An 18,059-nucleotide genomic window follows, 5' to 3' on the forward strand; every position below is an offset into this window, starting at 1 on the left:
TAATTATTCAATCAAGTGGGAGTCCATCTTTTGAATTGGGTGAGTCGGTTCTCAAAAGGCATAAAACAAAGAAAAAGAAAACAAAAAATCATGTTTGCACTCCTACTTCTCCATCCCCAAATTCATCTGATCGTCCCAGTTTGGACCTAAAGCGTTCTTTCTCTGGCCCTGCTAATTCCTTGAAAGATAGTATTGGGTAATCGTGAAATGGGGAAACGTCGTCCTCATCGCATGAGCTGCAACACACAATTGAAATCGGTAGGCTTGTTGGCTTTTAACTGGGGGCTGAAACGGGGGCAATTCAGGATGCTCTCCTTGGTGGTGGTGATATGAAGATAACTAGATGAATCTTTTATCTTTAAACATTAGGGGTCTTTGGGATTCTCACAAGTTTGATTGGCTCAGTTGTCTTAGGAGGGAGCATAAATTTTCCTTTAGTGGTATTCAGGAGTCTAGGCTTGATATCTTGCCTTCATTCATTGTCGACTGGTGGGGAGGTGCTAATGTCGGTATTGAGTTCGTAAAATCTGAAGGAAGATCTGGTGGTTTGGTTAGTTTCTGGGATAAAGATTGTTTTCATGTATTTAATTGCATCAAGTATCGATATTTTCTTGTTGTTGTGGGGTTATGGAGTGGTGTAGTGGGGGAAACAATCTTGGTTAACGTTTATGCTCCTCAGGCTCCTGGTGAGAAAAAGATGCTATGGAATAATCTTGTCGATCTGATTAGTTCTAGACAAGGAAATTGGGTCTTCTTTGGTGATTTTAATGCTATAAGAAATCCAGAGGAGAGGTTTAATTATGTATTTTGCCCTAATATTGCAGCTACTTTTAACAAATTCATCTTGGAGGCTGGATTAATTGACTTAAACATGGGAGGCAGAAAATTCACTTTCTTCTATGAGGATCGTTGTAAATTGAGCAAACTGGATTGTTTTCTTGTTTGCCCTAATTTCATGGCGGTCTTTCCCTGTGCTGCTGTTCTTGCACTGCCAAGGGAACACTCGGATCACTGTCCAATTCTTCTTCGAACTTGTTTCTTGGATTTTGGCCCTTCCCCTTTTCGATTTTTTAAATCGTGGTTATTAAGGGATGGCTTTGATCAGCTTTTCATTGAGGCTTGGAATAAGTTCAATGGGGGAGGTCCTTCGGATCGATATCTCTCTGATCAACTTAGGTTTGTTAAGAGTTGTATCAAAAATTGGAGGCGTGTTGAATATGAAAAAGAAAATAAGTCCCTATTGGACTTGAGAGCTAGAGTTGATCAGTTGGAGCTTGAGGCTGAAGATAGACTTTTATCAGAATTCGAAATCATGGAAAGGAGGGAAAAAAACATCGAATATTAGAGATGGAAAATCTTGCTAAATCGGACTTGATTCAGAAATCAAGGATCACCTGGCTTGTCGATGTGGATGAGAATTCTCGGTTTTTTCGTAACTCAATCAAATATAAGAACAGAAGATGCAATATTAATGGGTTAATGATCAATGGGGAATGGACCACTGACATAAATGTCATAAAACATGAGACTCAAGTTTTTTTGCCTCTAAATTCCATGAGAATTACCCTCGTCGCCCTCTTTTGATTAATGAGAATTTCAAGGTTTTATCTGGGGGTCACAGAGATTTCCTCGAGAGGCCTTTTGATCTTGTTAAGATCAAGAATGCGGTTTTGGAGTTGTGGCGGGGGCAAGGCTCTCGGGTGTGATGGTTTCACATTCCATTTTTTAAAACATTTTTGGGACCTTATACATGATGATGTTATGAGGTTTGTGAAACATTTTGAAGAATTTGGATGTTTATCGAGACGTAGTAACTCTTCTTTATTACTCTTCTGCCCAAGGTCAACGATCCTTTAACATTAGCAGAGTTTCGCCCGGTTAGCCTGATTGGAAGTGTGGATAAGATAATCACAAAGGATCTTGAAAATAGAATCAAACAGGTTATTGGGTCGGTTATTGATAAGGTTCAAACGGTTTTCATTCAAGGAAGGAATATTCTAGACGGTCCTTTGATTATTAATGAATTATTTACTTGGGCGAAGAAAAATAAATCCAAATCGTTCTTCTTCAAAGTTGATTTTGATAAAGCCTTTGATTCATTAAATTGGAATTACCTAGACAATGTAATGGAGTAGATGGGATTCGGTGGGAAATGGAGGCAGTGGATTAGGGGTTGTCTTTGTTCTACTAGGGCTTCAGTGCTCATCAACGGTGCTGCCACTAGGGAATTCCCCATAACGAGGGGCATACGTCAGGTTGACCCGCTTTCCCCCTTCTTGTTTATCATTGCCATGGAGGGGCTCAATGCGACCATGAAATCTGTCGGGTAGAAGTCAATTTTTCATGGAGTGAATACTCCAGGCAATGGGCCAGTTATCACTCACTTGTTCTACGCGGATGAAATCTGTGGGAGAGCTCCAGTTTCCTGAATCTTGCGTGCATTCTCAGATGCTTCTATGTCTCTTCGGAGTTAAAAGTCAACCTCCATAAGTCAAAGGTTTATGGTGTTTGTATGTCTGATAATGAAGTTGTAACGTGTGCTCGCATTCTTGGTTGTGAATCTGCTTCCTTTCCCTCCAAATTTCTTGGTGTGCCCGTTGGGTCCAATATGTCCCTTAAGCGCAATTGGCAAACTATTGTGGAGAAGGTGCACAAACGGCTCTCTTCCTGGAAAGCTAAAGCTTTGTCTGCGGGTGGTCAGTTTACTCTAACCAAATTTGTTCATGAAAGTTTGCCTCTTTACTATTTTTCTCTCTTTAGGGCACCTAGATCTGTTTTGGACAGATTGGAGTCAATTAGGAGAAAATTCTTTTGGGGAGGCTGTGAAGAAAGGCACAAGATAAATTGGGTGGCTTGGAATGTTGTGCTAGGGCTTAAAGGAAAGGGAGGTCTTGGTATTGGTTCTCTTGAATCATTGAACATTTCTTTGCTTATCAAGTGGTTATGGAGGTTTTATGATGAAAAGGATTCTTTATGGAGGAGGGTTATTTGTGGAATACATAATTGTGAAAGGAAGCATGTGGACAGGTGGGCCAAAAAATCGTTAGGTGGTTATTGGTTTAATATTGTCAACATCGTTTCTCGTCTCAACGACTTAGGGGTGAATTTCAATTCTACTTTTGACATCTGTCTTGGGGATGGTAAGAAAACTATGTTTTGGTTGGATGATTGGTTGGGTAATGGTATGCTGGCTATCAAGTTCCCTCATCTTTTTGAACTTGACAAACGAAAAAGCTGCTTTGTTGTGGAAAGAGTTGGCTCTGATAGGCTGAAGTGGGATTGGAAAACGAAGCCCAACATTGTGATTGAGCGTGAGGAGTTGGATTTATTGGTTATGCTTGTGGAGCGGGTGCAATTTTCTTCTGAGCCTGATAAATGGAAGTCGAGATTTTCAGGGGATAGAGGTTTCTATGTTCATGACTTGCGTAGTGTGATTGAGGATTTGAATGCCCCTGTAGTTTACAATCCAACGGTTTGGCCTAAGATTGTCCCGCTGAAAGTTTCTATTTTCGTTTTGCGTGCGTGTATGGATCGTATCCCTACTGCGAAGGCTTTGGCGCGTAGAGGTTTAAATGGTGTGTCGACATCTTTTTTACTTTGTAACATGGGAAGTGATGAGACGAACCATATTCTTTTGCATTGCCCTGTTGCTTGGGATCCGTTGCTGCGGCTGCTTAATTGGTGTAACATCCAACCACCCACTTTCATTTGTGTTGGGGAACTTGTAAAATTTGTTGGGTGTTGGGGTTCTCGCCCAAAAAGATGGAAGATCTTAAATGCTTTATGTCATGGGTTCCTATGGTGTGCGTGGAAGATAAGGAACGAGTGGAGGTTTAACGACACTTGTAGTACGCAATCAAAATTGGCGGATAATGTTGTTTCTTTAGTGTTTGGTTGGGTGAAATTCATGGGAAGCTTTGAAGATTGTAAATGGGAAGATTGGTGTATTTCCCCTTTTAATGTTTTGTAATTAGTTTATTTGCCCCTGCCTTTTCCTTTTTGGCATCTGGCTTTTTAATAATATTTCCACCGTTTAAAAAAAATCTTTCGCTTCTACATTTACTCTTTTAGGTTTAAGGATTCTCAAATCACCAATTTCAACACTCTTTTAACGTATCAAAGGTTATTTTTGCATTTATTGACTTTCTCAAGTTTCAATAGGAATAAATAACATATTGATGATAATCGTTTTTACAGATACCTAATTCACATTGATTTGTTAGAATATAGAAGGGACAAAATTGCAAAAATAGTCTTCGTGGAATGAATTTCTTTGGGATTTCAGTTTAAACCTCGACTTTTTTGGATTCATTGTCCTTTTGGCCTAGTTTGTATGTAGAATTAGTCCCCCGACTTAACTTCTGTTAAGTTGTTGCTTTTAACCCCCTCATGTGCCTTCCACATGAGGGTATATTTGTCTTTTCACTTCTAAGTGACCATTTTTGCATATTCCTCTTTTAAAAAAAATTAATACCTATTTATTTAATTTAATAATTAAAAAATAAAAGAGGTCTCTCTCTCTCTCTCTCTCTCATCTTCTTCCTGATGATCCATCACCCAAAACACTCACTCTTATTGTAGAACCAATGAAGAAGAAAGAAAGTATCGGTGATTCTTTGCCGCTAGTAGCAGGCCCAACCTTCTCAACCTATTTCCACCGAGCACCCGCTGTCAAACACCCCTGAAATTGTTGTTTGCTGTCCCGATACCCCTTCACATCCCTCTCAATGACTGTCATCCCGTTTGTCTCCATCCCCTGTCGAAGAATTAGAATCATCGATGTTGTTTTCCCGGTTCCCCACTACCGCCACCTCCATCTCCCCTCCCCTTCCACCTTCTGCCGAGAAACACCATCACAAGCACTCTCTCCGACTGTTGCTACCCTTCTCAACCCCCACAACCACGATTGAAGGCTTGGACCGCTAGAAAAATTGACTCCTCCTTCATGCTTCATAGCGAATCATGAAAAGAAGAAAGAAAGAAGACTGATGTTGCTTTTGGTCCCTTTTCGTCTCCGATCAGATGGGAATCGAAGACTCATTCCCTTTCGTTTGACTGAAAAGACAAATATACCCTCATATGAGAGGCACATGAGACGGTTAACAAAAACAACTTAACGGAAGTTAATTCGGGGGAAAAAATTCTACGTACAAACTATGCCAAAAGGACCATGAATGCAAAAAAGTCGAGGTTTAGATTGAAAGCCTAAAAAAAATGCATACCACAGGGACCATTTTTACAATTTTGTCTATTATAATGATTTTAATTAACAATAATTCATTATAAAATATTTAAAAATGTTAAAAAAATTGGATTTTGGTAAATTTGATATTTTGAATGCTTATGAAGGTTATATATAATATTTAGAGATTAGGTTACATAAATATGATATTTTGATGTTTATTAAATGCATATATGAAAATTTCCTTTTATTAATAATAAATAAGTCAATATTTGCATGGGATTTTCTGTCATTTTAGATATTTTAGCAACCTTATCAACTTTTGTAATGACCCATTTTTCATAACCAAAATTTTTCATTTTTATTAAGGTAAAAACTTCACAATTTATATTCACATTATTAAAAAAATAGTTTATTCCAAATTACATTTATTAAAAATCAAAGTATTATAGAATATGTGAAATCCTCAATGTTGCTGATAAGTGTGTACAGTCCCGCCTTCGCCTTCTCGTAATCACGAATGATACCTGAAACCATAAACAACTGGGTAAGCATAAAGCTTAGTGAGTCCCCCAAATACCCCATACGATTAACATACAAGCAAGCATCGGGTCCACTCAACCATCAGGCTGGAATACCCAAGGTTTGTTGGCCTACCACCTCAACCCAACCACTCTATCAGAGCCTCTATGCCTTCAGCTTATAGTCGGTCCGCACCAAGTATCTTGGCCTAGACTACAAAGCAGGACCGCCTCAACTCACCACCACCATATGTCGACATATAAACAAACAAGGATCAAGCAGGCACATAATACAGGCAAACAACAATCATACAGCTCACTCCCGCTTACTAATCCTTACACAACACACAGTCCTACTAGCAACTAACCTCCATGAAATGCGTAACCATAAGTAGCCAGATGTGAGATAGCCACTCGAAGAGATGATCCTACTCTAGAGCCACAATCAAACAAGGAACCGAAAATAAAGCTTAGACCAAGTGTTCTCAAGATATCCTACATAACCACAGACAGTCACTAGGGCACTCCACCAGATTATAACCAGTAAGTATATATAACATACAGATCCAATAGTGCATTATAGCATAGTAACATCCTACATCCTACTAGTCCTCACACATCACACAGTCCCACTACCAACTAACCTCCATGAAATGTATAACCATAAGTAGCCAGAGGTGAGATAGACACCCGGATAGGTGATCCTACCCTAGAACCAAAACTAAACAAGGAACATGTAAGAGAGCCTAGATCAAGTGTCCTCAGTCTATCCTATGTGCCTAGATACAGTCTCTAAGGTATGCCTCTACTAACAGATAGCCGAAAACTAGTGGGTCGACGTTGGTGCCTTCAACCCACAGTAAAATGAAATGAAACTCACCTCTACTGATGATAACAGAAGCAACACTCGATCCACATCAAGCACTGCTCCTCACGCTAAACCAAAACAAGAAACAATCCCAATCAATAATTAGGGTTTAACCCAAACCCATGGTCTAGTCCATTCCTAATCATGATGAGTGAAAAGGCTATTTTGCCCTTTATATACCAGCCTAATTAAAGTAAGCCCAAAACACCTAATAGCCCAAGGCCCAAAATGGATCCATTGGGATTCAGCTCAGAACGCCTGGCATCCAGCATAGAACGCCTGACATTTGAACGCCTATCGTTCTATGCCAAATGCCTAGCGTCCGAACTTTGGGTGTCTCCATGAAAATGCTTGTCGTTTGCTCACTGATTACCAACTTCCAAACCAATGTATTAATGGCTTAAGATCTCATGTCCAAATTTCAGATCTAATCATAATGAAATGTCTAAATCCAGAAAGTTGCAAACTTTATGTCCATGCATGGCTACAATGTGTCCAACACCAAGATCCTAACTAAAAATCAACTATAAAGCTCCAAAACTCTTGCATGGAAGATAATGAAGACCCAAGATTGCATTTTTATGATTCTTGACTCACTATTTTGCTTGAAAGGACAACCCAAACCTCTAGAGAATTCCATACTCACAAAGATCAAGTCTTTAGGACCAAAAAGAACATAAACTAGCCCTAAATCAAGATCTAATAAATGAGACATCAAGATCTGAAGTCCCCGGTAATAGGGAGATCTGCGAGAACTCTTACCCATATCTTACCATTTCTTCGGAATTGTCCGCTCATAGTACGATGGAATTGCTCAATTATAGCTCGATGCGCTGCTTCAATGGCTCGATATGAAAGACGACCAACTCTCAAACTTTTAGTGCCATATCTTCCAAAACCAAGTCGTGTACCGTCCGGTTTGCAACCCCTACTACATCTGCCTTTACGATATTTACTATATTTCGTACGTTTCGGATATAGCGTGTCACACCCCCAAACCAGGCGGCGGAAACGTTCGGGGGCTGTCGTGACTCAATTGAATACCATAACATTGAATATATATGAAACGTAACAACTTTCGTCACCATGCATTAATATAGTACAACCAGTAGAGTTTACATAAAGTTCATTGTTTAAACATTACATTCCCAAAATAAATTGTTCGATTCGTACATAAATAAACTGCAAGCCATCACTGAATATGATTTCCTTTGATTCACTGGTTCCCTGAGAATACAAGTATTTTGAAAAACGTCAACATATAAAATGTTGGTGAGTTCATAAGTTGTATTTGAAAAACAATGTTTCGTATCGTTTGAAAATCACCAGAAAATCCGATATTTTCTGAAAAGAGAAGCTTTTGAAAACGTTTGTGAAGATCCATAAGTATGCTTGTTTGTTTCTATACTTGTAAAAATTGTGCATTGAAGTTGTATGTATTTCGAATCTGTATGTATTGAAAAACTCTAGGAAAACCCGATGTTTTCCTAATTCTTTGAATTCCATGAATTTACATTGAAACCATTGCAACGCATGAAGTTATCATTACCAGACGACATTGGATTATGATTATCTGCTACAAACACGCGTTACACAAACGACTCGTCTATAGCAATACTAACGATCCCGTAGGCGTCGTCCGTACTAATCACGTTATCCAACCGCCCTGACTACGTGTAGTCCCACATCCGAAGAGAAAGAGGACACGAAGGCCTCGATGACTCCATTAGCCGGTTGGGGATAAAAAGGTACGAGGGGTCCCAGACCCGCCTCGCATAAAAGGCAGACTCTACTAGCGACACTAAAGGACCCTTGGGGACCAGTAGTCTACAAGCCATTGAAAGTCCGGTTACGTCGTGTCGGATCGGTAAAACCCAACACTTCGTAAGATTGAAGTCTTTGGGCCTTAAGATCAGGTCGTCGGGCTAGCTAGGCTCAACGAACAAGATTTTACACTTATGGGGCCCAAAGATAGTGCGTAGACGTCTGTGCACATTCGCATGTATAATGAATCCCAAATCGTTAGTTGTATGAATCGTAGTGTTGTAGTATCATAGTGTCGTCGTGTTAGTAGTTTCGGATTTTTATTGGTTCGAGACCGAACCAATTCGTTTAACAACGACTTTTGGTGTTGTAATGTATTGTATTTTGTCGATAGTCGTGGTACCATTATTTGGTCAAATTGCATGTATTGAATTAGTCTTGAAAATTTTCTGTTTTCAGCCCCTCCTTGTTTGTAAAATTTACTTTTTCAACCCTTTATTCAAATACTTTCCGGTTTGGTCCTTAAATCAATTTTCTTGACATTTTAACACCAAAAATTATTGAAATAAATATTTTCCAGCATATTTTTCATAGAAAACAGCTTAAGTCCCTGAAATTTCAGTTTTCTCGATTATAACCCTTCTTTTTCGCAAGTTTGACAATTTTGGCCCAAATTGTAAAATTTTTGCAACTTTGGTCCTTTTTAATTTAAAAAGCATTTTAAACCTTTGAAAAGGATTTGGATCGCTTATGGTCCACTGTTTTACAGAAAATCACAGTTTTGGCCCTCCAAAACAGAAAAATTCGCATAATGGGCCTCATTGGGCCGAAATTGTCATTTTTAGCCCATTAAGCTTGAAATTTATATTTTTAATCCTCTAAATGAGTATATTTCCAGAAATTGTTTTATTGAAACTGTTTTGACACACTTCATCCATCAGAATTCGTGATATGTCAATTTGGGCCCTTAATTTTGTATTTTTCACATTTTTGGTCCAAAAATTGGTGTTTTTAGCCCAAAGAAATTGTTACTAAGCCATTTAGCCATTTTTCTAGAAACACTTTGTATGTAGAAATATATTTGATGCTAGAATCATTTAACATGAAGTATATCTCGGTTTTGAGGGGTTTTATGGCTAGATCCAACATTATAACACACAAAAGCACACAAATAAGCATGGAAATCATACAAGAATATATAACACATATAGATCTACACTTTCACTTGTATTCCCCCCCCCCCCACAAAACTCATAAAAACAGAAAATAGGGGGTATGAAGCTCACCTTGGGTGTGGGGGCTCGGTTTTGCAAAGAAAATGGAAGGAAAATGAAGTGATTTTCGGCCTTAGCACCCTTCCTTGGTAGATCTCGAGTTTGGTGACTTCTAAGGTGTATGATCACAATTTGGAATAGATTTAGAAGAGGTTTTTGATGGAATGAAATAGCTAGATCATATATGTAAGTAAAAACTTACCTAAGATGATGATTAACTTGCAAGATCCTCTTGAAAGCTCCTAATTTTCGAGATTTTTGGAGTGGGGAGGAAGGAGTGTTCTTGAGTGATCTAGAGAGAATTTGTGAGAGATTTGTGAATGTGTGTGTGTGTGTTTCGGCCGAGAGTGAGAGGGATAGGAAGAAGAGATGACTTTTGAAGTGATATGCATGGAGATATGGACTAAGGTGCATGGATATCCAAGGGACAATAATGAGGTGGCAAACCAAGTCAACTCTCTTCCTTATCTTCTTGGTTTTGGGCCTTGGGCCGAGAATGGTGGGGGAAAAGAAATTGTTTGGGCCTTAAATGCTTAAGCCCAATTTTCATGGTTACATTGAGTGGTTTTTGGTCCAAATAAATATAAAGGTGATTTTTATGGCTTGTTGGGGCCAATTTAGGTTACTTATGGTTCATAGTTATTAATTTATTTCATTTTAAGCCCAACATGGCCCAAAATGTTGAAATAAATTAGTGTGGGTCCAATTAGAGCCCAATTAGGGTTCTAAGCCCATGGTAGTCTAATTGGAAGCTTATTGGTCCATTTGGATCCAATAAGGGAGTCCTAGTCCAAAATGGACTTAAACAAGGACTTCTAGGGTTTCCAATTGTTTGATGACTATTTGTAGTACTTGTATGATGTATTTGATTGAAGTTCTTGAAGTCATAATCATAGGTGTCAATCATGTTCTTAGGTTTTTGATTCACATTAGCTTGAATGTATAGATTACATGACACAAAATTTCCGGTTGTGACATAGCGTACTGCAGAACATGTGCGAGCCCCTTCTAATGGAAAAATAAAATTCAACGAGGATTTGGTTCATCCGACACGTACACGTCATGGACATCCTGCTTTTCTAAATAGTAGGGGAAAGAAGAAAATGGCACATTGACATTCATCTTCCTCTCGAAGGGCTTTGAGAAGAGGGGCAACAGTGAAGATACCGAGCACCGTGTCTATGGGGTCTTAGTAAGAATCTGTTGCAAGCAAATGCATGTGAGGGAGGAATATGCCTCAAAATGTTGCTCCAAGATGTCAAGTGTCCAGATCCACAAGCTAGAGAGCAACCAAAAGACTCCAAATATCTTGCTTCTCTTATCAAGGATACTAAATGATACCAAAAAGATGAACCAAGGCTTCAAAATTTTTAACACCCATAAAAATCACAATAAATTTAAACTTTTAAAATGATTACATATCATAGTTTTCGAAACATTTCAAAACATCAGATTCTCTAAAAATCATAAGTCATAAACAAGAGGATATGTACGGTCAAGCCTTCGCCTGCCCACGGTCATCCAAAGTACCCGAAACATAACCCAAAACTGTAAACCAACGCTTAGTGAGTTCCCCCTAAAGTACCAACACATACACATATAACATATACAATAATAACATGTACTAGGTACACAACTAAAAGACTGGATTACCCTTTAGCCCACAACATAAGTTTGGCTTTCCCTCAGTGCCCACAACTTATGTATGGCTTGTTCCCAGACCAAATCTGTCATCGGACTGAAATATCATCAGGCCCTCAGTACAAGTCTGGCATGCCACCCGGTCCTCAGCTCATATCTGGAATGCTCTTGAGCCCTCAGTATGAGTCAGGCATGCCCTACCTAGGCCTCAGCTCATATTTGGAATGCTCCAAGGTTTGTTGGCTACCGCACAAAGCAGTACAACCTCAACCCACTACAATATGTCGACATATGACAAATAACAAACATATAAAGACAATCATACAGACAAAATCACAGGTAGTCCTACAGATCTACCAGACTAGCATATCAGTAACTAGCTAATCATGTATATCTATTCCATACTCTACATACCAGTGAATAGTAGAATATCAAACCAATGGGTCAGCCTTGGTGCCTTCGACCCATAAGTACAGTGAGGAAAACTTACCTCAAAAAAACTGGACAAAAGTTGATAAGGTCTCGACTCCAAATCTCGACTCTAACTGTCACCTATCCAATCAAAAGACCAATCACAATCAAAATCCCAAAATAACCTTAAGTCAAAATTGGTCAAAGTCAAAGTCAAACTAGTCAAAATCCATAAGTTAACTTAGTCAACCTAGCCGAGTAAACATAATCGATTCAACTTAACCAAGTCAACCCAAAGTCAGTATGCAGGGCATACTTCAAATGTTTGTTGGGCTTACTCACATGTTGACCACCATCGGGGTGGTTGACCTCCTACACATGGTGTACTCCCAGAAACCCCAAAAACTCAATTAGTGCTTAATGGTTTAAGCACTCACATCCATTTTTAAGATCCATGGCTAAAATACCCTCAAGAGTCATACAAATTCCAACTTTATGACTTTTCATGTCAATTAACTGCTTAACTCAACTTCTTAATCCATTAAGACCTTCTAAATGAAGCATGGAGCAAAACCAACCACTTGGAATCCATTATTTGTGACTAAAGACCCTTCCAAGGGTCTAAAAGGACATCTTAAAGGGTCAAGAACATGCTATGTTCATGAATCATCATTTTAGGACCAAAAAGTTATTTAGAAGAGCAAAAGCCTAGATCTAAAAGATCGGATGGTAAGGATGCAAGCTTTATACCTTCAAGATGTTGCAAACAAGGAAGAAATCCCAGATCCAAAGTGCTCTCAATTCCAAGATCTTCTGAATACCTTATTCTCTCTTTAAAACCACTCCAAAACTATCTTAAAGGCTCAAAATTTGATCTCTCTTGCTCTAGGGTTGCTTGAGGGTTGATATCACAGAAGAAGGCTGGGTAAGAAGATGATATGAGTCCATCAGGTTTCTTAAATATGAGCCAAATCCCTAAAATTAGGGTTTGCATGCATTCTACGTATGCCCTGCATATGCCCAGTGTACTAAGGCACGCCTTAGTATGCGTAGCGTACACACAACGTACTCATCCAAACCTATTTTTTTTTACCAAAATGCCACTATGGGCCCATTTTCACACTTTCTTACACTTAGGGACCAAAATGCAATATAATTCAGTTATAGGGCCAAGTTTAGAAGTATCTCATAATTGGGATGTTACAAAATCTCATACGCACTTAGGGTTTTCGAAATGAGGATGGAGGCTAGAGTGGTGAAGGGTTTTGAGGCCATAATGTTCTTTAAATAGGGTGCAAACCCTAAAATCAGGGTTTAGTCTCTCCATGCAAACGCCTGGCGTGCATCATAGAACGCCTGGCATTTGAACGTCGAGCATTTTATGCCAAACGTCTGGCGCCCTATTGCTGGGCGCCTCCATGCAAACGCCTGGCGTTTGGACCAGACCTCATCATCGGGATGTTACAATTCTCCCCCACTTGACTTAGACTATGTGCTCGAAGTCTTCTTCAATGAATAACTTGGGGTAATGCTCCCTCATTTCATCCTCCGGCTCCCATGTCCACTTAGAGCTTCTTCGATGCTGCCACTGAAACTTTACCAAAGGTATCTCCTTGTTGCGTAAGACCTTCATCTTTCTTTACAAAATAGCTACCAACCTCTTGATATAATCCAGACACTCATTTAACTGAACAACATTCAAAGGAACCACTGTATTGTTGTCCAACACACACTTCCGCAACCGAGAGACATGAAAAGTGTTGTGGATCTGATGGAGCTAACCCAGCAAATCCAGCTGATAGGCCACCCTGCCTGCTCTGGCGATCACATGAAAATGTGCAATATACCGGGTCCCAATTTCCTCTTCTTCCTGAAGCGTATCACACCTTTTTAAGGTGATACCTTTAGTAATACCATATCGTCGACCTGAAGCTCCAACTATGATTGGCGTCGGTCGACATAGATCTTCTGCAGTCTCTAAGCGGTCTACAATCCTTGCCTAATCAGCTGAATAAGCTCCGTGTTTTGGAGGACTACCTTGGTCCTTCCCAAGACCATGTGACCAATCCATTAATAACTGAGCCTTAATATTCCTTTCGATGTACTTCCAATGTCATCATGCTAACCCCGCACATAGGTGTACCATCGCAACGAGAACCAACTGGTCATATACCAAACTAGGTCATGCTCATATTTGGTTCTGACAAGCCTGCTTAAATATGTACTGACAGTACTCAGGTTTAACCTTGATCCACTAACCAACAATGACACTTGGGCCTACTCCCAATCCACTATCCAACAACAGCACTCAGGCCAAGTCTTAGGTCCGTGACTCAGACCTCGAAGCCTCAATCAAAGAAGAACAAGAAAGGAAACCCGCATCATACCCCTTAACCTAAGCCCTTAACACCCTAGAGTTTTAAGCACAAGTACACCCTACTTAAGATGCCATAACTAAAACTAATACGGTTAGGCAGGAAGTCCAACAGCTGGAAATGACTTTAGCGCGACACCGAAGGATCTAGTAATTACACTAAAGTCTTGAACCTAGTGAATTTCAACTGAAAACTGAACCTTGGCACAAGGTTTTCCTACAATAAGGTACCACCCTCTCCTACTTCAGATATACTGGTGTCTAATGACCTTCAAATTCTTAGATGCTCAGACTATCTTGAACCCCACTACTTGATTCCAACCACTGATATCCAATTACACACAAGAATCTAAATCCACACAACATTCATAAATCCCAATATACACATGCAAGCTGATAACAAGGATAATTAACCATTCATACAAGAAATTATATTAAACAAGGCCAACTAGGTTACTTCCATTTAATTAATCACTCGAGTTACAAACGAGCTTTGAAAATCAACAAAAATTACAAATAACCACCACTACTACCACAATTGCTAACAAGAAAAACTGCCAGCTCAACTCTCAATATCTGGGAATTTCGTCGTCCCATGACGACAGTCGGGCAACTTCCAAGCTAAGGGTGTAGGATCCAACACTTCACCGATAATGATAAAATGACAACAAGCTCCGATGTGGCCTTCCTGGCCTTAATGAAAACAAAATCATGCACTCCGCTTGCAGTCTCTTCCAAAATGACCTTCCTTGCCACACCTGCAACATAAAAAAGATCGACACCTCCCTCCAACTGATCCCGAACTCTGACCAGCGGACTTGAACCGCATCGATGTAGGTTGGGAATGATCTGGGGCCCGACGCTGCTCCCTTGTCTGGGTATTTACCTCAATCTCTCGCCTCCTTGCGGGATCCTGAAGCTCAATGAGAGAACCGTAGCATTAGATGGACACGATAGCTGTCTTTATGAACATCTTGGTGATCTTCGTCAACGACTCACTCCCCTGTCTCAGATCAAAATATTCCTGGGCCAGTCACTCCCGCTCTACCAATAGGATATATCTCGAACAGAACATCTCAGAGAACCGCTCCCATGATACTGCATCTTGCTGCTCTAGGTTTACGAACTAGTAAGCAGCCTCCACCAATCCTTCACTCCATACGGAAGAAGGTTCAAAGTGCACTTTACCTTTTGGTCAGTTGGGAAAGAGAAAGTAAAGAAACATCCCTCAACAGCTGACAGCCACCTCATGGCGATGATCAGATCCCAAACCCCATCAAACACTGGGGGCTTCATATTGTCTAAGTCTCAATACTGGAAAGTTCTCCTAGTGCCAAATTCGGCCACAACGACGGTCATGGTAGCCGTAATGACAACAGCCTCCGAAAGTGCAACTTATCAGTCATCGAAGAACTCCATTAGGGCGGTCTTGATAGACCCAAATAACTCTGGTATCTATTCCTGGATAATAGTAACGACTTTCTCATGAATGATCTCCCTAACCCGATCCTCTGACAATCTTGGCCCATCCTGGCCACCAGCTCCGACTCCTGCTCCTGGACCTCCAACAGCCGTCATACTAAAATATACCAAGAAAAGATCAGACATCACTACACAATGCTCATCACACCAGAACCTACCCCTATTAGTCACTTAATAGCCTCAAAATGTCCTCTGAATCTCATATGGATCCTGTTCTTTTAGTAGTACGAGCCCATACTACCATCCACACCTATCCGTAGTCGATTCAGAATTCATCCGAAGGTCCTAAGTCACTGCACTAGACCAGTCTTAAGTGTGATAACACCGCTTTTGCTATGAGCTAAAACTAACTTCCTAGGCAATCTTCCTTGGATTATCCTTGCTCTTGCATCACCAGTTGCTTTTGTGCATGCTTGTTGTATACAATACAAGATCAAATCGACTATCGAATAATCAACTCTGCCCTAAGTCCACAACCAAACAAGGAACATGAAATTAGGCCAATTTGATAATTCTAAGGTTATTCAATCCGACCATGTACAACTAATCAACATACATGCATCAATCTCACAATCAAGTAATATAAGTCATGTCAGAAGCTTCATATATCATAAGGCATCACATAATCAGGCATTTCTATCCAACAGTTTCTAGAGAACCTTACCCACTAGCATGCTTTTTCTAAAAATTCAAATATTAGCAAAAGTAAAACTTAGTAAAAATAAAAGTATGGGTATTTTGGGAAACACTCTCGTGTTCAGGCTGTGGCTGACTGTACGCACCGTATCTCTTGAAAAAAGTCAAAGTTAAGTCAATGCCCATGTTCCTGATCCCAAGCCAACAATCAAACCAGAACATAACAAGAGACCGAGCTGATGTCCCTAACCCAACCCTCTTATTAGGAATTCTTTTTCCAAAAACAATTTGCAAAAACTCTTGGATCCTAGTTTGAGACTGGATTCACACAAGTGTTCCTCCAATTCACTCAAACCAGGGCTCTGATAACAACTTGTAACATCCTACTTTTCACAAGCAAAATTTTTCATTTTTAGTAAGGTAAAAATTCCCAATTTGTAAATTCATTATTAAGAAAACCGTTTATTCCAAATTACTTTTATTAAAAATCAGAGTATTATAGAAAATGCAGAATCCTCAATTTTGCTGATGAGTGTGTATAGTCCCGCCTTCGCCTTCCCGCAATCACCAATGATACCTGAAACTATAAAAAACTGAGTAAACATAAATCTTAGTGATTTCCCCCCAAAATTCCCCATATTATAAACATACAAGCATGCATCGGGTCTACTTAGTCATTGGGCTGGAATACCCAAGGTTTGTTGGCCTATCGCCTCAATACAAACTCTGTCCCAGAGCCTTCGTGCCTTCGACTTACAACCGACCAACACCGAGTATCTTGTGCTACAACAGAAAGCATAACCACCTCAACCCCCCACCATATTTTGACATATAAACAAACAAGGATCAAGAAAACACATAATATAAGTAAACAAAAATCATACATCTCACTCCCACTTACTAGTCCTCACACAACACATAGTCCCATTACCAACTAACCTCCATGAAATATGTAACCATAAGTAGCCAGATCTGAGATAGCCACCCGAACAGATGATCCTACTCTAGAGCCACAACCAAATAAGGAACACACAAGAAAGCTTAGACCAAGAGTTATCTGGCTATCCAACATAACCATAGACAGTCCCTAGGGCACTCCATGAGATGATAACTAGTAAGTATAGATAACATACAGATCCAATAACGGACTATAACATAACAACATCCTAAATGCTACTAGTCCTCACACAGAACACAGTCCTACAACCAACTAACCTCCATGAAATCTTTAACCATAACTAGCCAGAAGTGAGATAGCCACCCAAATAGGTGATCCTACCCTAGAACCACAACCAAACAAGGAACATGTGAGAGAGCCTAGATCAAGAGTCCTCAGTCTGTCCTACAAGACTATATACAGTCGCTAAGGAAACCCTCTACTAACACATAAACAAAAACTAGTGGGTCGGCATTGGTGCCTTCGACCCACGATATAATGAAACGAAACTCACATTTGCTGATGATAATTGAAGCAACACTCGATCCACGGCGAACACTGCTCCTCACGCTAAACCAACACTAGAAACAAAACCAATAATAATTAGGGTTTAATCCAAACCCATGGTCTAGTCTATTCCTAATCATGATAAGAGAAAAAGACCATTTTGCCCTTTATATACTAGCCCAACTAAACTAAGCCCAAAACCCCTAATGACCTAAGGCCCAAAATCGATTCATTATGCTTCTGCTAAGAATGCCTAGCATTCTATGCCAAAAGCATGGCGTCCGAACACAGGGCATCCCCATGCAAACGCCTGGCGTTTGCTCACTGATTACCAACTTCCAAACCAATGTATTAATGGCTTAAGATCACATGTCCAAACATCAGATCCAATGGTAATGGAACGTCTAAAGCCACAAACTTGCAAACTTTATGGCCATGCGTGGCTACAATGATCCCAACACC

The 18,059-nt window shown here is 39.9% G+C and overlaps 1 protein-coding gene across 1 annotated transcript; it reads left to right on the forward strand.

Annotated features, from left to right (window-relative positions):
* Window positions 1–343: 343 nt before the first annotated feature.
* On the forward strand, window positions 344–1,345 carry LOC145089577 (uncharacterized). The gene has a single exon (XM_079027998.1). The coding sequence runs from the start codon at window positions 344–346 to the stop codon at window positions 1,343–1,345; it is 1,002 nt and encodes a 333-aa protein (XP_078884124.1).
* The last annotated feature ends 16,714 nt before the right edge of the window (window positions 1,346–18,059 follow it).

The sequence above is a fragment of the Lactuca serriola genome, chromosome 2, assembly GCF_051521515.1.
Source record: "Lactuca serriola cultivar US96UC23 chromosome 2, Lser_US96UC23_V15, whole genome shotgun sequence".
In the NCBI taxonomy this organism is placed as follows: Eukaryota; Viridiplantae; Streptophyta; class Magnoliopsida; order Asterales; family Asteraceae; genus Lactuca; species Lactuca serriola.

Coding starts and splice junctions, on each gene's coding strand:
- LOC145089577 (XM_079027998.1), top strand. CDS start 344: ATGAATCTTTTATCTTTAAACATTAGGGGTCTTTGGGATTCTCACAAG.